The sequence below is a fragment of the Typopeltis vanoorti genome, chromosome 14 (genome assembly GCF_054136105.1).
Source record: "Typopeltis vanoorti isolate ZY-2024b chromosome 14, IOZ_Tvanoo_1.0, whole genome shotgun sequence".
NCBI classification, from domain to species: Eukaryota; Metazoa; Arthropoda; class Arachnida; order Uropygi; family Thelyphonidae; genus Typopeltis; species Typopeltis vanoorti.
In genome coordinates, this window is record NC_143562.1 from 55,614,182 (window position 1) to 55,639,992 (window position 25,811).

General features: G+C 34.6%; 1 protein-coding gene across 1 annotated transcript in view; it reads left to right on the forward strand.

Moving 5' to 3' along the window:
- LOC150099493 (uncharacterized) overlaps positions 1-25,811 on the forward strand; it is a 301,600-nt gene that overhangs the window by 97,970 nt on the left and 177,819 nt on the right. The window contains exons 11-12 of the mRNA XM_090404210.1: positions 6,327-6,434; positions 15,573-15,635. Coding sequence (XP_090260336.1) covers positions 6,327-6,434; positions 15,573-15,635 — 171 coding nt within the window. The remainder of the gene's footprint in view (positions 1-6,326; positions 6,435-15,572; positions 15,636-25,811) is intronic.

Here is a 25,811-nt window from a genome sequence, read left to right on the forward strand (position 1 = left end):
AGGCTTTTCAGTTGAAAGTGTTAGTCTCTGGAGGCAGTAGGATTTTTTTTTCCTTCTCTATTCATTTATAATTAAGGTCTATTATATTCATATTGAAATATTTGATTTAATGAAATGCTATTAAATCTCTTGTCTGTGCTTCAGTATTTGTTTTACTGTGTCATAAGGTGCCATTAGAACACAAATAGCATTTTATTTAGATTTATAGTAATAAATTTCTATATTTTTGCATATCTTAATTTTAGTTATATATTTCTACTTTAAGTGGTTCAATAGCATCAAATATAAATGTTAAGAATAAATGAAGCATAACAGAGCTATACAAAGTTCAGATGTTTTCTTTGTTATAGCCTCCATCTAATACTACTACTTTCTTACCAAATTTCATATGTACATTTGTTTCCATGAATTTTAATCTTTATTTTCTTATTCACTTTTCATGTCTTTAAGATCTTCCTGTAAAACGGATCATTTGAAAAATTTTCTACTCTCTCAGCTTCACATTACCAGCAAAGATTTCACTCTTAAAATCTGAATAAATCGTTAATGATTCTGGATGAGTCTTGATTAATTTTCCATTACTTTGTTTATAACACTAATAAGACTAACTGTTCTTAAAATTCTCTGTATAATACAGAGATTTAATTCGCTGCTAACTTTCCACATGAAATGGAGTAACATTGCAAACTTCTAGTCAGGGCTTTTCCCATCTCAGTAATTCATAAATATCTGCTCACTGCTGAAGTAGTACCAGTCTGTCCTCTATCCTACAGTTGTTGCTAAATGATTTAAGTTATCAAGAATTGATTTTATTACATTATAGCAAAATTTTAGTAAGTATGATAATAAAGCACACCTTGTTAATTATTACTCACCATGTTCACTACACCACCAATTATAATGCCACAACTATAATAAAATTTCATTCATTTGTCACCCTACCATGCCATCTTTGCTAATTATGTTTATGTCCATATTTTGTTTAAGATCTTACTAAAAATTGTACCTAAATATCCAAAATGTTTTACTTATTCTATTGGTTCTGCATTCAGAATGCAGTTTCTCCATGTTCCTGCCTATTTTTATAGTCTGTGTGTTTTTATTTGCTGATTTTCATACTGAATTTAGTATAAATATTATTCAGTTTAGTTAGGCAAACCTGGAGACTTCTACAGGATTTGTTTAGAAGCTGATTTCAATATCTCAAATTTTAATGTCTGGCCTAACATTATTTTCCTGATAAGGTGCACCCATGTCTCAAACTTGATTTTAACATCAAACCATTTTCCTGTACTTCCTTCACTTTTAACTACCAACTATTTGTTTTGATAAAATGCCCTATTATACCATATAGATGTAGCACTCTGAAGAGCATTTTTTTTATACCTTGTCGTATGTTCCCAGATCTACGAAACTTAAATACAGATCATTGTTATATCCATGATTTTCTCAGCAGTTGGTCTGAACCCTGCTTGTTTTCATTTCCTTCCACAATTTTTCTTGTCTTCTTAAGCATGCTTGCATATATCTTAACACTCAATAAGCCTATTTCTCTGTATAATTCGTACATTCACTTCTATCACTCTTTTTATAGATTGGTAATATCAAAATCTCTACGTTTAGTCATTTGGACCTTAAAAATGAAGAAAAAAAAGTTTTTATATCTCCATATTTGAGCATTTCTGGTCAAATATCATATACTCCAACTACATTTCAGGATTTCAATAGTTTTTTCTACATGAAGTATTGATATCTACTCCTGATTGCAATACTCTTGTTTTGTATTTTCTACCATTGTTCTGTCACTTCTTGTTTCATTCAGTAATCTATGAAAGTAATTACTCTAGACATGAAAAATGTCTTCAGTTTTCATGTCATGTTTATCATCTCAGTTTCATTTTTACTGTACTCTTTCTCCCTCCTCCATTTCTAAGCTTTTGAATATCCTTCAGAACATTTTTGCCACCTTCCTGATATTTATCTTCTGTATTCTTACCAAAGTTTTCCTCATTATTTCTATTTAGCTATTTTACACATTGCTTGCTTATGTTTTTTTTTTTTTTTTTTTTTTTTTTCTGTATTCTCTAAGAGTGCATGCTGGACTTATTTCCATGGAACTTTCCATATACTTTCTTCTTTTCCATGACTGCCTCTTTAATTTCCTTAGTCCAACATGAAGTTCTGATTTTGCTCTTTTTTTGCTAACAGTTTCATCATATGCCTCTGGCTGAATCGATCATTGTTTTCTTCAAAGTTTGCTAATGACACTCTGAGGTTTTATTTTAAAATTTTAATTTTTTTTCTTAAATAATATTTGTATATTTGCATCTGCAGTTCGTCTCTGAGAACAGCTCAGCTTTGAAACTTTGCACACTTTTAATTTTCTTATGACATTCAGTTTTATCCTGCTCGAAACTAAATAGTGACCACTTCCTATTTCAAATGTATACTCCTGTGTCATGTACCAGCATTAAGATATTGCTACCAACAATAATATAGCCAGTGAAACTTTTTATTTCTTATGTCTTGTCTCCATGTGAATTTGTGCACATCTTTATGCTGTAATATAATATTAGCAAGGCTCCAGAAATGGAACTTAAATCTACTAGCTACAAAAAGCTTTTACTCATCCAAGGCAGTCTACTTTATATAAATATTGTTTAAGTGATGTATTAATAAATTTTTTGTTGAAAAAATTGACATTCTTTAATTTTCTTATACATTACATGTAATTATAGAGAAATATGCTTTCCTTTAATGTGAGTTTAAAATGTATGCCACAACACAGGCTCATCAGAACTCAGTTTTTGTTTTCTTTCAGTTAATGTGCATAATGAAGGGTGAATTCATAAATTCTCTGAACAATTTAATAGGAAAGACAAATAATAAAATTCACAAAAACAAATTAAGTAGTATACTTGATGTAGTAGATTCACTTTTCACGATACACCCATCACGTGATCTGGTCTTCGACTTGTCTTTGAAAGATAATTATTTGCATTCTTTAAATAACATTAAAAAGCATTTTCATTATGTAAAACTTTTCAGTTATTTAATTACACTAAGCTAATTCATGTTATGAGCTGTGAAAATAAGCTTAGGACTATATATTACAGTTGCTAACCTACTTAAGGAGTGTAATTTGAAGAATAAGATGTATAGATGTACTAAAGTATTTAATTAGGCTGTGCCAATTTTAATCTAGGTTTATAATTACTGGTTTATTTTGTTAATGAAATTATATTGTGAGAAAAGTATGTAACAGTATGTAACAGACAATTAAAAATAATTGTCTGTTACATACTGTAATACTGCATCTTGCATACTGTACATATGTGCAAGGTTAATATTGAACTAAATGAATGCATTGATTTAATTAAAAACTTATTTGAAATAACTGTAATTTAATTTAAATGTATTCATAATATAAATAATTTGTTTTGTGTTGAAAAACAAGTTTTCTTTGTACTTAGCGTGCGAGATTTACTGTTTTCAATTAAAGCACCATAATTATAACATGTAATGCTAGCTCATTTTTCTCATTTCCTAACTGAAATAAAATTGGAAGTGTCGTGTGTAGTGGAGCATGAGTGAAAATGAAAAGAACACTATAATACTGCTGTGAGAAATTAAAGGAATTTTGGAACTCAAAAGTAGATATTTATGAAGTCTTTCATATAGAAAGAAAAACATTTAAAAGCTATTAATTGTTATGGTATGACTGAAAGAACAATAGTTGAGGGAAAGAGGATATGGCAAGTTGAGTTTTTAATTATTACAAGAAAATGAGTAGTCTTTCATATGGAAAGAAAAATAAAACTTAATCTTAAAGGAGATAAAAGGACAAAAGAAAATAAAGATGACTGATGTACATTATGACTTTTAGAGAAAACCAGCAACTAAAATTGCAAATGTTTTGGTGATTCTTTAAAAGGGGAATGCTGTAGTGTTCGAATTAAGGATTTCAGATCCAGAAATTTTATTTCCAACTCTCCAGAGATAAAAACTTCTTTAATGAATTCATTGGCAGGTAGCTGTGATGAACTAACTTGACACTGGATGAGATGTTTTTTTTTTTTTAAATGTGAATTATGTGACAAAAAAAATATATTTTTAATGCTTTCAGAACAAGGCTCAAAATTCACTGGCCACTTATCTCTAACTCGCCAGTGACAAGTGAGCAAGTGGATTTCTGGAGCCCTGGATATTATTAATGATTATTTGATCTCTTGAATAGAAATCCAGCAGATGTTTATCATTATAGCTTTGCTCTGTATTCCAAAATTTCCCAAAACATTTCTGTATGTCAGGTATTAATTTCCTTCTTTGCTATCTACAAGAACCAACTTTTTCTTTTTCTGTGTGTGCCAGCTGTAATGACTCAAACTTCCTCTACTTCTCCCTTAGGGAGAAATTAAAAATAATGGAATTGGAAGATATAAGTTAGATGTTATGGATTCGTCAGAATAGAAGGACACAAAAGGATATAGGAATAGGCACAATTAGAAAGAAGGTATCAGTATAAAGGCATAGAATTCAGAAAAATAGGAATGAAGGTAACATCTTCTTGGGTTCAGGTGCTGAACCCAAGAACCCCAATTTCAAATGCTGCAAATTGCTGTTTGTATCCTATTATGCAGAGTATACTTTCTAGGAAGTGTATATTGCTCAACATTATGGTGAGTGATCATTTCTCAGATCACTGTCAACTTTTGTGAATTCAACTGTTTTTATTATACAAGTAACTAGATATGAAGATAATTGATGCAAACTTTTGCTTATGCTAGGTTAAAATAGAGATAAAGCTAAGAATATAATTTGTCAGGTATTTAAAAAAAAAAAAAAAACTGGTCTTTGAACTAAAGGATATAAAGTCATCAACCTTATACTAGACTGTTCTTATACAAAATTATTCCAGCCAGAAATCTCATTAGTCCTTTCTCAAAGTTTTCAACTCCCTTAACTTTTTTTGTCAGGTCAGTAGCGATCAATAAGCCAGAAACGTCACTCTCCAAATTAAGGTATCTTGAAGACTTGTCACTCAGAATCTGTACCCAGCTGTGCTTATTTATTTATAACAAGTAATAATTTCTATGATAACAAAACAAAAGGCTATTTTACCGGCAACATAAGTTAAGTTTAAGGGAGATGATAAATCCCGTATTATTCTACAGCCGGGTACGAAACTCGGATCGAAATCCTAGAGTTTCATGCCGGAAAAACTATCGGCGAACCCAAGTGTAAGTAATCACTTGGGTAGTGCAACTCGGAGCAAAGGTGGAGCAAGCTCCATCACTATCCTTAATATTCTCTCGTAATGTAAAACGCAGCTCCTAGGAGATGTATTACTGTTTTACATTATGAGAAGAGGTCACTACCCAGACCGGTTTCAATCCTTTTTGAAGTCTCATCAGTGAGTAGGTAGACCTGGAATATCAAGGTTTTAAGTGAACAACTTACGTATACCTCTACTAACGAATTGCTAAACTGGTGTATATTGTTATTACTACGATAAAAAGCCAAAAGGCTATTTTACTGGCAACATAAGTTAAGTTTAAGGGAGATGGTAAATCCCGTATTATTCTACAGCCATGTACGAAACTCGGATCGAAATCCTAGAGTTTCATGCCGGAAAAACTATCGGCGGACCCAAGTGTAAGTAATCACTTGGGTAGTGCAACTCGGAGCAAAGGTGGTGCAAGCTCCGTCACTATCCTTAATATTCTCTCATAATGTAAAACGCAGCTCCTAGGAGATATATTACTGTTTTACATTATGAGAAGAGGTCACTACCCAGACTGGTTTCAACCCCTTTTTGAGGTCTCATCAGTGAGTAAAAAAAGGATTGAAACTGGTCTGGGTAGTGACCTCTTTTCATAATATAAAATAGTAATACATCTCCTAGGAACTGCATTTTACATTATGAGAGAATATTAAGGATAGTGACGGAGCTTGATCCACCTTTAATCCGAGTTACCCTGGTGTTGTACTACCCAAGTGATTACTTACACTTGGGTTCACCAATAGTTTTTTCGGCATGAACCTCTAGGATTTTGATCTGAGTTTCGTACCCAGCTGTAGAATAATACGGGATTTACCATCTCCCTTAAACTTGAGTAATAATTTCTGTTTTAGAAGATTACTATTAATGAATGTCTCGTTATTATCATGCTGATGAAGTGCAAATGTTCCTTAAATTAATCAATAAATCATGAATTTTAGATGACAAATGTTCATAATATAGAAATTATAAGTATGTAAAAAATTTTTAAGATTATTTTATTTGGAATCTTCCACATTAGATGAATGTGAAAATTATTTTACAGGCTAGTGTCAAGACTTCAGTTACAAATGTTCATGATGATTTGACTTGTGAATTTTGTGAAAATGTTTTGCAACATCTGAAAGATGAAATTACTACAAATACCACAGAGGTAAAATCTAATTTAAAAAAAAAAAAAAAGATAATTTGTAAAGGAATAAAAACATGACCTAAAAGTTTAAAAAATTTTCTGTTGTCTTTTCAGTTTTTTGTATTATTTTCTTTATTCTGTATAAAATTATTTATTCTTTGAGTGTACGTGCCCATGCACACACAAAGTAATGTTCTCTTGAGCAAAATGATATCATTCATCTGTCTGATGCTTAAATGGTTATCACTGAGAAAAAAGTGAACAGAATTATCTAAGCTAAGTACTTCTACTCTGAGTTCAAAATTATGCATACTAGTCCAAGCAATCTTAAGATCTGTCCAATGAAATTCTGTGAAAAAACTGTGCATTTGATTTTACAGCTGATAATCATTATATTAGTTCACCTAGACAATGAAAATTCACTTTTTATAATAGGTGAGAAATAAGATTTTCATTATAGCAAACTTTTCCAATGTTCCATTTTAAGTGCATTTTACAAAATATGTAATAATTAGGAAGAGCTGTCATAGAGGAGGTTTTGAATCTAATCTATTTCAGTTTATTTTGTGTGCTACATTGCAGTTCATATGTTGCGTCCTTAAAGATGTATTGGTGACAGACAAAATATTGACCATTACATCATTGAGAGCCTCCATAGCTTAGTTGGTATAGAATAAGTCCTTTGGTCAGAAAGACCTGGGTTCGAATCCAGTTTAGGACTGTAATCTTTATCGGGTTTTTCAGCCAAAGGTGAATTAGCCAATAATAGGGAGGTGGCAAGGTTTTTCATCCTGTGAAACAGGCAAACTGGCCAGAAGAACGCATGAAATTTCTACCCTTAGCAGATGCAGAGAGGATTAACCACCCTATCATAAGCATTTCACAAGCAAAAGAGTGAATAATATATTTAATAGTCATATAATTCACCCTGAAAATTACAGGTCATCAATGGCATCAGGCAGTTTGAATATAAAGTAGAACACAAATGGATTATTTAAAACAGAGGGCAGTCATTCAGATTCTTGTTCTTCTTTTTTTTTTTTTAATACAGTTTACTGTGTTATCTATGTGCGTTGTTCTGTATATAACATGTGGCTCTTACTGACTTAAATAATCCATTGTTTGTGTTCCTTGTATTCAAACTGCCTGATGCCACTGGCGATGACCTATAATTTTCAGATTGAAATATGAGACTATAAAATATATTAGTCACTTTTCTCTTTGTATTATGTTAATTTTTGTGAAACGTCATTGCACAAATATCACTAAAACAACTATCATAAGCAACATCAGATTTCTAAGAAGCCAGGTTGCTTGACTGACAAGCCATTGAGCCTAACATGAAAGGGAAGATGGAATAAATGGTTGTTTAATTCATCTCCCTGTGTTGCCATCTTTATTTCATTAAACTATTTAAGATGAGTTTCAGCTAGTGCCCTAAGCACAAGATATTTTTGAATTCTAACTAGGTGGATTTTATTGAAATTCAGCATTTGGAATTCGTACAAAAATTTTCCATTTTTAATTCAGAACATTTGTAGAGCTGCAAAGCAGCAAAATTTATTTAAATTAAATACTCGGCTTTTCCATTCTGGCTGGGTGAAATTTAATAGATTTAGAATGTAGACTAGAACATGTCCATGTGGTTTACTTTTGTTTCAGATAGATCATTTTAATTTACAAAATTTGGGAAAACTTTATGAACTGATAACAATAATTCTGTAGTGATTGGAAGGAACTTACTGAAATTTGATACTTAGGATTTCTATTAAAATTTTCAGTAATTTTAATTTTTTTCTATTAGATTACAGTGTAAAATGAGGCAAAAACAAAACTACAATACAACAGCCAAAAATGGATGGGTTGAAGTTTTGCAAATTACCCTCACTTTTACTGCACTTGTTTGCTTTTTTTTTTTTTTTAATACAGATGCTATCATTTGTTGTAGCTTTTTAAAGAATTTAAATTTGTTACCGACGTTATATTAGCAGATGTCTGTGGTTCTTGTAGAAATATTGACAATTAAAAATTAAATTTCTGGATAAATTTTGACTGTATTATATAAAATCTATAAGAGTTGAGTATTGCAATGTATATTTGATTGTGCAAGAATTTTTGATCTTAGTCATCATCATCAAATTTCTGCCATGTACCCTCAAGGGGTGTACAGGATATGATAGTACTACATGAAAAATTTACATCATTACTAACTTCCTGTCTACAGTTTTCCTCCAAATCAGTCTGTTACTTGTCAAGACTCCAACATTATCGGATTTTATATTTCTATCGTCTAAGGCACTTTGTACCATATCAATCCATCTATATCTTGGTCTTCCTCTGGGTCATTTTCCTGCCAACCTGGCAGAGAACACTTGCTTTGCTAATCTTTCCTCATTCATTCTGTTTAAGTGACCATACCACCTGAAATTAGCTTTGCTAACGCATTCCTGGGTGTTGACAATGTCAAGTTCTTTCCTAATATCCTCGCTTTTAATATGATATTGCCATTGATGCCATCTGTTCACGCCTCTAATCTTTCTCAGGACTCTTATTTCTGTGGTCTCTATTCATTGGTCAAGTGTTTTACTTCTGACCCAGCTCTTAAATCCATAAGTTAAAACTGGTCTGAATACTATCTCATATACAGCTAATTAATGTTCAGACTAATTTCTCTCTTATTCCATATGAATTTATTCAATTGACTTCCTGCAATACCAGCTTTGTTGATTCTGTTGTCTATTTCCTTATTTAATTTACCATCTAAACTAAATATCGTGCCTAAGTAGCTGAATTGTTTTACTTGTTCCACAGGTTCTTCGTTCACAACACAGTTGGCATTTTCAACGATTCTGCCTATTTTCATTGTCTTTGTCTTTTTATTGCTGACCTTCATACCATATCTATTACAATAGTTATTCCATTTAGTCAGAGAATCTTGCAGACTTGTAGTAGATTTATTTAGAAGTATAACATCGTCTGCATAAAGCAAAGAGCTGACATTAACATCTCCAATTTTGATATCATGTTTAATACTACTTTCCTTCATAATGTGATCCATATAGATAATGAATAACAGATGGGGTAATGCACATCCTTGTCTCACACCAGATTTAATATTAAACCATCATCCTGTACTTCAATTCTAACTGTTGACTTACAACTCAAATAAAGACTAAGTGTTGCTTGATATAATGCCCCATTGACACCATATAACTGTAGCGTATTGAATAGCTTCTCTCTTGGCACCTTGTAATATGCCTTTTTCAAATCGACAAAACTCAAATACAGATCATTGTAATATTCCCGTGATTTCTCCACTACTTGTCGTAAAATGAAGATCTGACACTGACAGCCTCTGTTTGACCTGAATCCAGCTTGTTCTTCACCAAGCTTATCTTCCACAATTCTCCTCAACTGTTTCTCAAGTATACTTGCATAAATCTTATCAGAAACACTCGGTAGGGAAATACCTCTGTAATTCTCGCATTCAGTTTTATTTCCCTTTTTTATATATGGGTACTATGAGAGCTCTACTCCAATCATCAGGAATTCGTCTCTCTGTCCAGGCTTTCTGAACTATGCAGTGCAGCCACTGTAAGACTTTCATACCACCATACTTCAGCATTTCTGGTCGAATATCATCTACTCCTGTCTTTCCATCATTTCAAGCCTTTGATGGCTTTTTCTACTTCAAGTATGGATATGTGTTCCTGACTGTATGCATGTTGAGTGTTTTTTTTACCACTGTGCAATCACTGCTTGTTTCATTTAGCAACTTTTCAAAGTAATTACTCCATACTTCAAGGATATCTTTTTCTCCAATTTTCATGTCACCTTTATCATATCTAACTCATTTTACAGTACTCTTTCCTCCATTCCTAAGCTTCTTCAACAACCTCAAGAATATCTTACCACCTTCTTGATATTTATTTTCTATGTTCTTGCCAAAGTCCTCCCATGACTTTTGTTTAGCTAGTTTTACACAGTGTTTTGCTTTTTTACATTTGTCTCTGTATTCTCTAAGAGCAAAAGCTGACTTATTTGCCAGGAACTTTTGATATGCTTTCTTCTTTTCCTTCACTGCCTCTTTAACTTCCTGTGTCCACCAGGGAGTTCTGATTTTTTTTATCCTTACAGACAACCTCACCACATGCCTCTCTGGAAGAATCAATCAATGTTTTCTTCAGAGTTTGCCACTGAATCTCCAAGGTTTGATTCCTGTTCTCAAACTCTTTCATTTTTTCTTCAATAATCTTTGTGTATTTTAGTCTACAGTTCACATCTGAGAGCTGCTCAACTTTTATTCGCTTTAAAACTTTCTTACATGCTATTCATTTTCAGTATGAAATTCAATTTTATTCTGCTCAAGACTAAATAGTGATCACTTCCAATTTCAAATCCTCTGCACACTCTGGTGTCCTGCACCAGGGAAAAAACATCGCTATCAACAATAACATAGTCAATGAGACTTTTCTTATTCTTTGCCTCTTCTCTCCATGTGAATTTGTGCATATTTTTATGTTGGAACATGGTGTTAGTAATAACCAGTCCATGTCCTGAGCAGAAATCCAACAGGTATTTGCCATTATTATTTGCTTTGCTTTTTTCTTCAAATTTTCCCAAAATATTTTTGTATGTCTGACAATCATTTCCTACTCTGCTATTTAGATTCCCAACAAGGGCCATCTTTTCCTTTTTCATTGTGTCAGTTTGATGCTTTTTCTAAAGCATCAAAAAATTTCTCTACTTTTACCTTAGTAGAACTTTCTGTGGGACCATAGGCACAAATAAGTCTCATTGTCCAGTTCCCCATTCTGATATTTGCCCACATCACTTTATTTGAGACACTCTGCCATTCAAGAAGATTAGCCTCATATTTTTTGTTGAATTCTATGGTTACTCCTTGATTGTCCTTGCCTGAATTTAACATTTTGTATTGATCGCTCAAAGATCTCGCCAGTTTTTGTCTTTTTTCTTTCAGTCACCCCTATTATGTCGATCTGGTACTTATCTAAATTCCTTAGCTAACTCCATTTCTTTGCCATCTTATGTTGATAGTACTGATCTTTAACTTTGGTGATGTTGAGTTAGGGTGTGTTTTCAGATTTGTTCCAATAACTGACTTCACTGTTCATCCTGGTTCCTTGTTTAACCGGGCGATGCCCCAGCCGGTATGAAATTTTGTCATGTTGTACCATTTTGTATTTTGGTTTAAGCCAATAAGAATAAAATTTGGTCAGCTAAATCCCAAATTGCCAGCCCATCCTTGTTCGTTCAGTATCCATGTAGATACCCAACAGGGTGCACCACAAGAAGGTGAGGATTGGACATTAGGTAAGAAGCCATGGTCAGTTCTCTGCATTCCTTTAAAGGCTATGTGGCAGTCTCCTCTCAGTTATACAGCTTTGACCCTTAAGCACCCCCTTTGATCTTAGTTTCAAGTCTTATTGATAAATAGCATTGTATTTTTTCAGTCATAGATCAAAGAATGGTTAATAAATGTCATCCTTGCTGTAATATTATATTTTTATTGGAAAAATAAAATTTGAAAAGATAATTCATCTTATTGGATAGAATTTATTTAATTTTGCATTTAGAATCTCTTTAAATTTTTTTATGATAAAGATTAAATCTTCTGGAAAAATTCTGGATAAAAAAATTTTTTCTGAATAAAAAAGTTTTTTTTATCCAGAAGGATAAAAAACAAAAACCCTCAAAAGTATGCATCTATACAATGTGATCAGTTGATGAAAAACAAACCAGAGCTGAGAACTGAAAGAAGATGAACAGTTTTTTTTTCTTCTGGAAGTCAAGAAAGATATAAATATGCTTGTATTAGAAAAGACTAGGAACAGATATCTAGGCTTCTGAGAATCTGGGTATTATTGGAGGTAAGGAAAGAAATGCGATTCAGTATTAGTGTGAATTTGTTGTTCTTCCAAAATCATTTTTGATCCATCTACACTATATTCAGTTTTCTCATTCTGCAGTACAAAAAAACTAACCAGGAAACTCATGAACTTAAGTCAATGTAATATACTGACACCTCTTAGCGTTAGTTATTCTGCAAGTTCAAACGTCATAGTCATTTTTAATCACAATTTGTTTAGTAATCTTGAAATCCATTTTTGATTGTGAGACATACAAAAATATTTTAGGAAAATTTGGAGAAAAGAGCAAAGCTAATAATAATGGCAAATATCTGTTGGATTTCTGCTCAGGACATGGACTGGTTATTACTAACACCATGTTCCAACATAAAAATGTGCACAAATTCACATGGAAAGAAGAGGCTAGGAATAAGAAAAGTCTCATTGACTATGTTATTGTTGATAGTGATGTTTCCTCCCTGGTGCAGGACACCAGAGTGTACAGAGGATTTGAAATTGGAAACGATCACTATTTAGTCTTGAGCAGGATAAAATTGAATTTCATATTGAAAAGAATAACATGTATGAAAGTTTTAAAGCGAATAAAAGTTGAGCAGCTCTCAGATGTGAACTGTAGACTAAAATACAGAAATATTATTGAAAAGAAAATGAAAGAGTTTGAGAACAGGAATCAAACCTTGGAGATTCAGTGGCAAACTCTGAAGAAAACATTGATTGATTCTGCCAGAGAGGCATGCGGTGAGGTTATCTGTAAGGATAAAAAAATCAGAACTCCCTGATGGACACAGGAAGTTAAAGAGGCAGTGAAGGAAAAGAAGAAAGCATACCAAAAGTTCCTGTCAAATAAGTCAGCTTGTGCTCTTAGAGAATATAGAGACAAATGCAAGAATGCTAAACACTGTGTAAAACTAGCTAAACAAAAGTCATGGGAGGACTTTGGCAAGAATATAGAAAATAAATATCAACAAGGTGGCAAAATATTCTGGAGGTTGTTGAAGAAGCTTAGGAATGGAGGAATGAGTGCTGTAAAAGGAATTAGAGATGATAAAGGTGACATGAAAATGGGAGAAAAAGATATCCTTGAAGTATGGAGTAATGACTTTGAAAAACTCCTAAATGAAACAAGCAGTGATGACAGCACAGTGGTAAAAAAACACTGACCAGGCGTGCAGTCAGGAATACATATCCATACTAGAAGTAGAAAAAGCTATCAAAGGCTTGAAATGTGGAAAGGCAGCAGGAGTAGATGATATTCGACCAGAAATGCTGAAGTATGGTGGTATAAGAGTCTTACAGTGGCTGCACTGCATAGTTCAGAAAGCCTGGACAGAGGTATGAATTCCTGATGATTGGAGTAGAGCTCTCATAGTACCCATATATAAAAAGGGAAATAAAACTGCATATGAGAATTAGAGGTATTTCCCTACTGAGTGTTCCTGGCAAGATCAATGCAAGTATACTTGAGAAACGGTTGAGAAGAATTGTGGAAGAAAAGCTTGGTGAAGAACAAGCTGGATTCAGGCCAAATAGAGGCTGTCAGAATCAGATCTTCACTTTACGACAAATAGTCGAGAAAGCATGGGAATATAACAAAGATCTGTATTTAAGTTTTGTCGATCTGGAAAAGGCATATGACAAAGTGCCAATAGAGAAGCTATTCAATACGCTTCAGTTATATGGTGTCAATGGGGCATTATATCAAGCAATACTTAGTCTTTATTTGAGTTGTAAGTCAGCAGTTAGAATTGAAGGAAGTACAGGAAGATGGTTTAATGTTAAATCTGGTGTGAGACAAGGATGTACATTATCACCTCTGTTATTCATTATCTATTTGGATCACATTATGAAGGAAAGTGGTATTAAACATGATATCAAAATTGGAGATGTTAATGTATGCTCTTTGCTTTATGCAGATGATGTTATACTTCTAAATAAATCTGCTACAAGTCTGCAAGATTCTCTGACTAAATTGAATAGCTGTTGTAATAGATATGGTATGAAGGTCAGCAATAAAAAGACAGACAATGAAAATAGGCAGAATCATTGAAAATGTCAACTGTGTTGTGAATGGAGAACCTGTGGAACAAGTAAAACATTTCAGCTATTTAGGCATGATTTTTACTGAAGATGGTAAATTAAATATAGAAATAGACAACAGAATCAGCAAAGCTGGTATGGTGGGAAGTCAATTGAATAAATTCATATGGAATAAGAGAGAAATCAGTCGGAACACTAAATTAGCTGTATACAAGACAGTGTTCAAACCAGTTTTAACTTATGGATCTGAGAGCTGGGTCAGAAGTAAAACACTTGACCAAAGACTAGAGACCACAGATATGAGAGTCCTGAGAAAGATTATAGGCATGAACAGATGGCATCAATGGCAATATCATATTAAAAACGAGGATATTAGGAAAGAACTTGACATTGTCAGCATCCAGGAATGCGTTAGCAGAGCTAATCTTAGGTGGTATGGTCACTTAGACAGAATGGGCGAGGAAAGATTAGCAAAAGAAGTGTTCTCTGCCAGGTTGGCAGGAAAACAACCCAGAGGAAGACCAAGATATAGGTGGATTGATACGGTACAAAATGCTTTAGACAATAGAAATATAAGATCTGATAATGTTGGAGTCTTGACAAGTAACAGACTGATTTGGAGGAAAATTGTAGATAGGAAATTAATAATGATGTAAATTTTTTCATGTAGTACTATCATATCGTGTACACCCCTTGAGGTACATGGCAGGAATTTGATGATGATGATGAAATCCATTTTTTTATCTTATTAATTATATGATCATGCTACTTGACCACTTGCTTGGATTCTTCTGTGCATCTTTAGCTGTCTGTAATAACAACTTTATTTCCATTTTCAATTGTTTTTTCTGGTCAGAAACATATAGTGATTCAAAGTTAATACAGATTAAATGTGTTAATATTAACATTTTAATCTTGATTATGATAGAAGAAATTAAATGTGATTACTTTGTTCTAATGTTATCTAAAGGAGAAAGCCATTCTTTTCACTATCATACGCTTATGGAAAGCATGCAATAGTTGGACAGTAATAAAAAACCATATAAACAAACTCACAAATTATCATGCAAATTGTTCACATAGACTGGACAGAAAGAAAATATATATTATGTACTAATATTTTGAGATTAGATAAACATAGCATGTGACCTGTCATGTTATATTTGAAACACTTATAAAATTGAGTTTATATTAATTATGTTTATTTTTCTTTCAAAAATTTGTTTTATAGGAAGAATTTAAAACTGCATTATTGAATTTCTGCAAAGTAATACCGAAAACATATTCATCAGAGGTAAGATTCTGCTGAATGTCAATATGAAATTATTTTGTTAACTGTTATTTGATTGATAACTGTGTCCTATAATTAACTTGTTTACTTTGGACATTCTACAATATTTAGTATTTAATACAGCTAAAAAAATTCTGAAGCCTTATTTTTGGCCTCTTTAAATTCCATGCAAGCTCTTCTTATGACTCATTTTCCCAGTAGCTATTTATAAAATAAGCAAAAATGTGTTTAATCACAGTTATATTCCTCCAACTTTAATGTATATAAATCCATTTAAATGCCTTTCTTTGTTTCCACTGATCTAGCCAGAGGATATAATGCATATGTTATTAATAATTAATCCTGCTCAGTAATACACGTGTCCACTAAATTTCTGATAATACTGCATGCCCTCTCAACACTTTAAGTTTACTTCAATAATCCTTCCAGTTACTGTTGATGAGGCCGTTCTCTCCCATAGTCAAGGCATGTTACAATATTTCACAGGGAACATGTTATTCCCAATCATCTCACTGGCATGTTAACTTCTAACAATGCAAGTTAGACTATCTTCATAATATTTACTTTCTTCTTTTTGGTCAGGCTTTTGCTTTGTCATTCAGTCTTAATTCTCATCCATTATTCAAGCTTTAGTTCTGCGATAAGTGTAGAGAGTTGGGATAATGGATGTTGTCAAAATCCTCAACTTTCCCTTGTATTTATGCTTGTTCTGATCCATCGATAACTGATGTTAATGGTTGCAATTTTTGTCCAACCATGCTGCTACTTTTTTCTTGCCATTCAGACTACTTTTGAAATGTCATTCAAAAATATGGAAATGTCCTGTGGGAATTATAAAATGTTGCATTTCATCTCTTTTTTAAGAGGAGGAAAAAAACTTCATTAGTAATTATTGTTAATTAAGCTTAGAGGATTTTTACATTATCCATAGAATTTGTTCACCCCCCACTTTGTCTGTGTGTGTGAGTGACAGTTCTATTAGCAGGAATTGCCAGTGCACATTTAGTGCTAAAGCATTAAGATGTGAACTGTTTTCTTAACTCCAATTTTAATATTTTGCAAGTTAATATATTTATGATTTTAAAATATTTTATTGGGGTGCTTAAGGGTCAAAGCTGTATAACTGAGAGGAGACCTCCACATAGCCTTTAAAGGAATGCGGAGAACCGACCAGGGCTTCTGACCTAATGTCCAATCCTCATCTTCTCGTGGTGCACCCTGTTGGGTATCTACCTGGATACTGAACAAACAAGGATGGGCTGGCAATTTGGGATTTAGCTGACCAAATTGTATTCTTATTGGCTTAATCCAATATAGAAAATGATGGTACAACATGACAAAATTTCATGCCGGCTGGGGCGTCGCCCGGTTAAACAAGGCCCCTGTTGTTTTCACCAGGGAACCAGGGCGAACAGCGAAAACTCAGCTACCAGAACAAATCTGAAAGCACACCCCAACTAAATATCACCAGAGTTAAAGATCGGTACTATCAACATAAGAAACCTGAATGGCAAAGAAATGGAGCTAGCTAAAGAATTAGATAAGTACCAAATCGATATAATAGGTGTGACTGAAACAAAATAGACAAAAACTAATGATTTTTTTGATCAATAAATACAAAATGTTATATTCAGGAAATGACAATCAAGGAAAAGGAGTAGCTATAGTATTCAACAGTAAATACGAGGCTAATCTTCTTGAATGGCAGGCAGTCTCAAGTAGAGTAATGTGGGCAAATATCAGAATAGGGAATTGGACAATGAGACTTACTTGTGCATATGGTCCCACAGAAGGTTCTACTAAGGTAGAAGTGGAGGAATTTTTTGATGCTTTAGAGAAAGCAACTGGCCCAATGAAAAAGGAAAAGTTGGTCCTTGTTGGGGATCTAAATAGCAGAGTAGGAAATGATTGTCAGACATACAAAAATGTTTTGGGAAAATTTGGAGAAAAGAGCAAAGCTAATAATAATGGAAAATACCTGTTGGATTTCTGCTCAGGACTTGGACTGGTTATTACTGACACCATGTTCCAACATAAAAATGCGCACAAATTCACAGAAGAGAAGCAAGGAATAAGAAAAGTCTCTCGTTGACTATGTTTTCTCCCTGGTGCGGGACACCAGAGTGTACAGAGGATTTGAAATTGGAAGTGATCACTATTTAGTCATGAGCAGGATAAAATTGAATTTCATATTGAAAAGAATAACATGTAAGAAAGTTTTAAAGCGAATAAAAGTTGAGCAGCTCTCAGATGTGAACTGTAGACTAAAATACACAAAGATTATTGAAGAAAAAATGAAAGAGTTTGAGAACAGGAACCAACCTTGGTGATTCAGTGGCAAGCCTTGAAGAAAACCCTGATTGATTCAGCCAGGAGGAATGTGGTGAGGTTGTCTGCAAGGATAGAAAAATCAGAAATCCATGGTGGACACAAGAAGTTAAAGAGGCAGTGAAGGAAAAGAAGAAAGCACATCTTAGGTTCCTGGTAAATAAGTCAGCTTTTGCCCTTGAGAATACAGAGACAAATGTAAGAAAGCGAAACACTGTGTAAAAGTAGCTAAACAAAAGTCATGAGAGGACTTTGGCAAGCACATAGAAAATAAATATCAAGAAGGTGGTAAGATATTCTGGAGGTTGTTGAAGAAGCTTAGAAATGGAGGAAAGAGTGCTGTAAAAGGAGCTAGAGATGACATGAAAACGAGAGTAAACGATTCTTTCTTTTAAGGTTACATGGTGATCAGCATTCATATTTGTTAAATTAGGTACACAAAACACATGTTGAAAAGATTATTTTACAGATTGATAATAAAATAATAACTTTACGTTTCGACACCTGTATTGAGGTCATCTTCAGAAGGATACATTCAGAAGTATAAGAACAAGCTACATGCTGTTGCACTCTATACAAGTAAATTACATCTATGTTGTTAACTAATCTTTTTTCTTAGCCTGCCCTCTAGTGGGAAAAAAAAAAAATAAAAATTAAAATTAAAAAATAAATAAATAAAAAAAAATAATAAATAAATAAACAAAAACTACAATAAACTCTGCTAAAGTCCTCACGTACTAGGATTCTTCTGGAATTATACAGTTATATTATGATTATCTTCTAGATTTGTACAGTACAGGTTGCTATTGAATGTTCAAGAAAAAAAAAAAAAAAACACTTCACTAGGTCTTGTATTGAGATTTTTCTTCGTGGTTGCTATGAAGGTTGTAGATGGGTCCTCCATATTCTTGGAATTGTTAGACCATCATTTTTATTCAGATTCAGATCATGTTTGAGCATTTCACATGCTTCCTTGAATTTCCGCTCGAACCAGGTTTTGGTGTGGTGTAGGGACTTGGTACCTTTCCAGTCAATTCTGTGGTATGTTTGGAGTGCGTGGTCAGAAAGGGCGGTTTTTCTAAAATGGAGGTATTTTATGTGACGTTTGTGTTCATCCTTTCTGATTGGGATGGTTCGCCTTCTTTCCCCTATGTATGGTATGTTACATGTGCAATCTATTTTGTAAACCCCTGGGTGGGCTAAGTGTGGCAGGGGGATCCTTGGAAGAACTGAGTAGGTGTCTTAATTTCGTCGGGGGTTTAAAGGTGGTTTTGATGTTGTATTTGTGTAGTGTTCTGTCTATTTTTTCTGAAATGCCTCTAACATATGGTATAGCAATAGCATTCTTGAAATCTTTTTTGTTATTAGTGGTATCTTTGTGGAGGATCTTGTGAATGGTTTTTATACTGTATCCATTTTTTATAAAGGTATGTTTGATGGTCTCATATTCATGGTTAAGAGCTTGTTTATTTGAACAAATGGTTTGAGCTCTGTGTTTAAGGGTGCTTATGACACCTAGTTTTTTTGTTGGGTGGTGATAAGTTTTGTGTATGTACTGGCCTGTGTGTGTAGGTTTGCAGTAAATTGAGGAGAGACAGCCTGAAGGAAGACGTGTGACAAGTGTGTCTAGGAACGGAAAGAGTTGTTTTTTTCAATTTCAATGGTGAATTGGATGCGTTTGTGTTGTTTGTTCAGGTAGCTAAGGAATGTATCTAGTGCTTGGCAGCTGTTGGGGCCAAATGGCAAAAATATCGTCGACGTATCTGAACCAAATTTTGGGCTTTAGGCACGCCGATTCTAGAGCTCGTTGCTCAAAATCTTCCATGTAAAAGTTCGCTATTGGGGGGGAGAGTGGAGAGCCCATGCCGGTACCCTCTTTTTGAAGGTAAAAATTGTTTTGCCACACGAAGTATCCGGAGCGGAGTACGTGGGCAAAGAGGGCCGTGATGTCGTGTGGAAATATGTTCTGTAAGAGTAGGTTAGTATCATTGATTGGGACATTGGTGAAAAGGGAAGTTATGTCAAAGCTGACTAATAGATCTTGGTCGTTGAGTGTAATATTTTTAATTTTGTTTATGAATTGTGTATTTTTTATGTAGGAAGGGGAATGACCAACCAATTCCTTGAGTGTGGCTGCTAATTTTTTGGCTAAGTAGTAATTCGGACTGTCAATTCCTTCCACAATTGGACGTAATGGCGTTTGTTTTGTGTACTTTTGGCAGGCCATAAATTCTGGGCACGCGGACATACTGCGGCGTTAATTTTTTGATTGTTTCTTCCGGCCACGTGTTAACTGATTTAAGTAGTTCAGTAGTTTTCTTTTTGCATTCAATAGCAACCTGTACTGTACAAATCCAGAAGATAATCATAATATAACTGTATAATTCCAGAAGAATCCTAGTACGTGAGGATTTTAGCAGAGTTTATTGTAGTTTTTATTTTATTTATTTTTTTCCACTAGAGGGCAGGCTAAGAAAAAAGATTAGTTAACAACGTAGATGTAATTTACTTGTATAGAGTGCAACAGCATGTAGCTTGTTCTTATACTTCTGAATGTATCCTTCTGAAGATGACCTCAATACAGGGGTCAAAACGTAAAGTTATTATTTTATTATCAATCAGTAAAATAATCTTTTCAACACGTGTGTTTTGTGTCCCTAATTTAACAAATATGAAGGAGTAAAAGATATCCTTGAGGTATGAAGTAATTACTTCAGAAAATTGCTAAATGAAACAAGCAGTGATAGCACAGTGGTAAAAACACTCAACAGGCATATAGTCAGGAACACATATCCATACTTGAAGTAGAAAAAGCCATGAAAGGCTTGAAATGCGGAAAGGCAGCAGGAGTAGATGATATGTGACCAGAAATGCTGATGTATGGTGGTATAAAAGTCTTACAGTGGCTGCACTGCATAGTTCAGAATGCCTGCACAGAGGGACGAATTCCCAATGATTGGAGTAGAGCTCTCATAGTACCCATATATAAAAAGGGAAATAAAACTGAATGTGAGAATTACATAGGTATTTCCCTACTGAGTGTTTCTGGCAAGATCTATGCAAGTATACTTGAGAAACAGTTGAGAAGAATTGTGGAAGAAAAACTTGGTGAAGAACAAGCTGGATTCAGGCCAAATAGAGGCTGTTAGAATCAGATCTTCACTTTACGACAAATAGTCTAGATAGCATGGGAATATAACAAAGATCTGTATTTAAGTTTTGTCGATCTGGAAAAGGCATATGACAAGGTGCCAAGAGAGAAGCTATTCAATATGCTACAGTTATATGGTGTTAATGAGGCATTATATCGAGCAATACTTAGTCTTTATTTGAGTTTCAAGTCAGCAGTTAGAATTCAAGGAAGTACAGGAAGATGGTTTAATGTTAAATCTGTTGTCAGACAAGGATGTATGTACAATATCCCCTCTGTTATTCATTATCTATATGGATCACATTATGAAGGAAAGTGTTATTAAACATGATATCAGAATTGGAGATGTTAATGTATGCTCTTTGCTTTATGCAGACGATGCTATACTTCTAAATAAATCTGCTACAAGTTTGCAAGATTCCCTGACTAAATTGAATAACTGTTGTAATAGATATAGTATGAAGGTCAGCAATTCAAAGACAATGAAAATAGGTAGAATCGTTGAAAATGTCAACTGTGTTTTTGAACGGAGAACCTGTGGAACAAGTAAAACATTTCGGCTACTTAGGCACAATTTTTAGTGAAGATGGTAAATTAAATGTGGAAATAGATAACAGAATCAACAATGCTGGTGTGGTAGGAAGTCAATTGAATAAATTCATATGGAATAAGAGAGAAACTAGTCGGAACACTAAATTAGCTGTATATATACAAGACAATGTTGTTCAAACCAGTTTTAACTTATGGATCTGAGAGCTGGGTCAGAAGTAAAACACTTGACCACAGACTAGAGACCGCAGATATGAGAGTCCTGAGAAAGATTAGAAGCTTGAACAGATGGCATCAATGGCAATATCATATTAAAAATGAGGATATTAGGAAAGAACTTGACATTGTCAGCATCCAGGAATGCATTAGCAGAGCTAATCTCAGGTGGTGTGATCACTTAAACAGAATGGACGAGGAAAGGTTAGCAAAACAAGTGTTCTCTGTCAGATTGGCAAGAAAACGACCCAGAGGAAGACCAAGATATAGGTGGATGGATACGGTACAAAGTGCCTTAGATGATAGAAATATAAGATCTGATAATGTTGGAGTCTTGACAAGTAACAGACTGATTTGGAGGAATATTGTAGATAGGAAGTTATGACGTATATATTTCATGTAGTACTATCATATCCTGTACACCCCTTGAGGGTACATGTCAGGAATTGATGATGATGAAATATTTTATTTTCTGTAAGTTATTTCTAAGATATTAGATTCTTATAAAATCTAGAGAAGTATAAGGATGATTCGTGAAATGCATTTGCTTTAATCAAAACAGTACTATAATTTAGTTGCTCGTGAATGAATAGGAATGTAACTAGATCAGAGTGATTGACAGACAGTACTTACATGAAACAATGAGTAATATATAATTTCTTTAACAGGAAGTGATTGGAATTCATGATAGAAAATTCAGTGGTATGTGATTTCCACAAGAAATCTCTTCAGGACCATATTTTTCTAAACAACTGTGCTCAAAGGAGTTAGCTTGCCATTGGTCCAGATTCATGGCATTTGATGCAGTTTATGTTCTTCATGATAAACAGCAGTTATAATCTTCTGGTTTGTTTATGTGTAATCAAAGTATCTTGGAATGGATGGATGGCTTTTTTTTTTCCCCAAGGTGAACTGGATCTTGGGGTACTGGTTATTAAGATGTGTTAAAAGCCTCAGAACCTGTGGCTAAATGGAAAGCACATAATCAACACACATAACACAGCATACCCAAACTAGGTCTGTGTGGGGCAGAGGCTATATCTTCAAAAGTTTCTGTGTAGTTTGCTGGGGGGGGGGGAGTGGAGATGCCATAATAGTTGCATTTGATCACATTCACTAGTCCTGGCCTATCTCCCAACAGTATGGGATAATTAAAATCCTGTAGAGCAGGACAAGGACTAGCTCCAACATTAATGCCCTCACTACTGAACTTGAGCGCATTCACAATACCTTCTTATCTAATGGCTCCCCCCCATCAAAACAAAAACAATATTAACACCCCCCTCTCTCTCTCTAAAACAGGAAAAGATTACATCAAATTTATTACCATCCCATATATATATATATATATATATATATATATATATATATATATATATATATATATATATATATATATATATATATATATATATATATATATATCTGGTCTACACATGAAAGGCTATAAGACCTATAGCACACTAGTGTCATGTGTGGGCAAAAAGAATAGAAGAAAGGAGGCGTCTGTTCACATTTTGCTTGAACAGCTGATGGTTATAATCTTTGTGTAAGGCAGAGTGGGGTAAACTATTCCAAAGGACAGAAGTAGATGGAATAAAAGAGGAGGCAGTGAAGTTGGTTTGGTGAGTTTTAAGATGATGGTGAAAGGGGTGTTAGTTAGCAGTGGCTCTTGTTTTAATGAGTGGAGGAATAATAGCCAATTCAATAGAGCACTGTCCTTGGAGGTATGTAGAAGAGGCACAAGGCAGAAACTGAACATCTATGAGAGATGGATTAAAGTGGGTCTGTGAGAGAGGGATCATTGCCCTCTTCTGCATAGAATCGAGCAATCTTAGAGGATTTTGGTGCACCACCCCAAATATGGGAGCAATATTCTGTGGCTGGATGGATTTGGGTTTTGTATAGAGTTAGCAGCTGTGAAGGTAAGAAGTAGTATCTTGTGCAAAAAGTAAAAGTTTTTTGGCAGCTGCAGAAGCTATAGTTGAAATATGAGTGTGCCAGGAAAGATCAGAGGTGCAGGTCAGTCCAAGAAGAGAAATCTGATCTTGTTTGGCTATCTCAGTATTACTGAAGGTAAGAGGAGGTGATGAAGGGGGGGGGGAGGAGGTGATGAGAGCTCTTTCTTGCAAGAGATCAGACATTACTGTGTTTTGGTGGCATTATTGAAGTTTACAAGGTTGTCCTTGCCTCACTGGGATATATCTAGGAGATCTGAGTTCATGTACCTGGCCATGGTAGATCTTGAGGATTCTAACACTTGAGCACTAATAGATTTGTTGAATGAAAAGGAGGAATGGAGTGTTGTCAGTAAAACTATGGATAGGATTGGAAGTCTGTGACAGGTTGTTTATATTCAAGAGGAAAAGAGTGAATAAAAGAACAGAACCCTGGGTTACTCCTGTATTCATGGGGAGGTCTGAGGAGAGAGTAAGTGATCCATTTGTAGAGTGGGGAAGGCAGACCATAGGATGGCAGTTTAGTGTGTAGGCCTCTGTGCCAAACACGATCAGGTGCCTTTGAGATATAGAGGGCAACCATGTGAGTTTCTCCATGGTTTGAGTGCATAGGTGGGTGGTGAAAGCAAAATCAGTTGTAGATTACAAGTGGCAGGTTCCATATTGCTAGTCACTGATTAGCTGGTATGTCTAGATGGTTCAATAATTGGTTGTTGATGACCTCCATAATTTTGAGAGAAGAGAAGTGAAAGCAATTGGACACTGTTTCCATGTTGTCAGGTAGATACCAGTTGAATAGGATAGATTGAAGAGGCAATATAAAATAATGTTAGTTCTTGGGCACAATTTTTTAACACAATAGGTGTAGGTGGAATACCATCCAGACCAAAGGCCTTGTTTGTATTCAGGTTGTTAAGGATTCTTTTGATTTCTTTTTGTCGGAAGACTATGGAAGACAGAACCATTCTTCACAGAGTGGAGGGAACTTTGCAAAGGTCATCAATGCAGGAATTTGAAGGGAACAGCGATGCTAGTAAGTTGGCCTTGTCATTTGGTGAGGTGACTACAGTACCATCTGGATATGAGTGGTGGAAACCTGGATGGGCAGAAGTTACACCCAATGGCCTTGGCAAGTGACTAGAAAGAGCGACTACCATTTGAGCAAGAGGCAAGTTTGCAGCATTTTCCCTTTTCAAATTCTGACTTGGTGATGATTCTTTTACAACTTTTGTGGACTGCAGTATAGGCAGAGAGGGCAGCTGGAGTTTTGATCTTGAGCCAATTGTGGTAAGCAGAGGTTTTTTCTTTTACAGCATTAGCACATTTTTTGAGAACCAAGGCTTGGATGGTGGCTGAGAGTTTGGACTGGAATATGGAATGAAAGCCTTCATTCATGTGAGGATGATTTCTGTTCTTCAGAAGAACTGAAGCAATAGTCAGACAAATGGAAAGGAGGAATGGAAGTCATGGAGGTCCTCTGAGTTGGCACCCTTGTAGCTCCAAAGGACACCAGACAACTGGTGGTATAGGTTTTTCTGCAGCAAAAGACTTGTATGAGGTTGTGGTCAGTTTCCAAGAGGAGAACGACAACACCAGTATATCTGGAAGGGAAGCTTGTTAGGAAGAGGTGTTGGCAAATTGGAGTGGGGGGTTGTCTCGTATTCTGGTGAGAAGATTGATGATCTGAGATAGGTCATTGCTAATGGCTAACACCCCAGTATCCCTGCTTGCTTGATCAGTGAAACTGGAGAAGGGGAGTCAATATGAGTTGTAGACATTGAAATCCCCAAGAAGGATGACCTCGCTACTGGGGTACTTAAACTGCAGAAAGTTGAGCTTTAGAGAAAGTTGAAGAGGTCAGATTGGTTGATGGAGAGTGATAGAGGGAGCATATGAAAAGGACAGGGGTTGATTTGGTGGAGAAATTTTGAGACAAAGCAGATCAAATAGTCGGGATTCAAGGATTTGCAGGCTCTG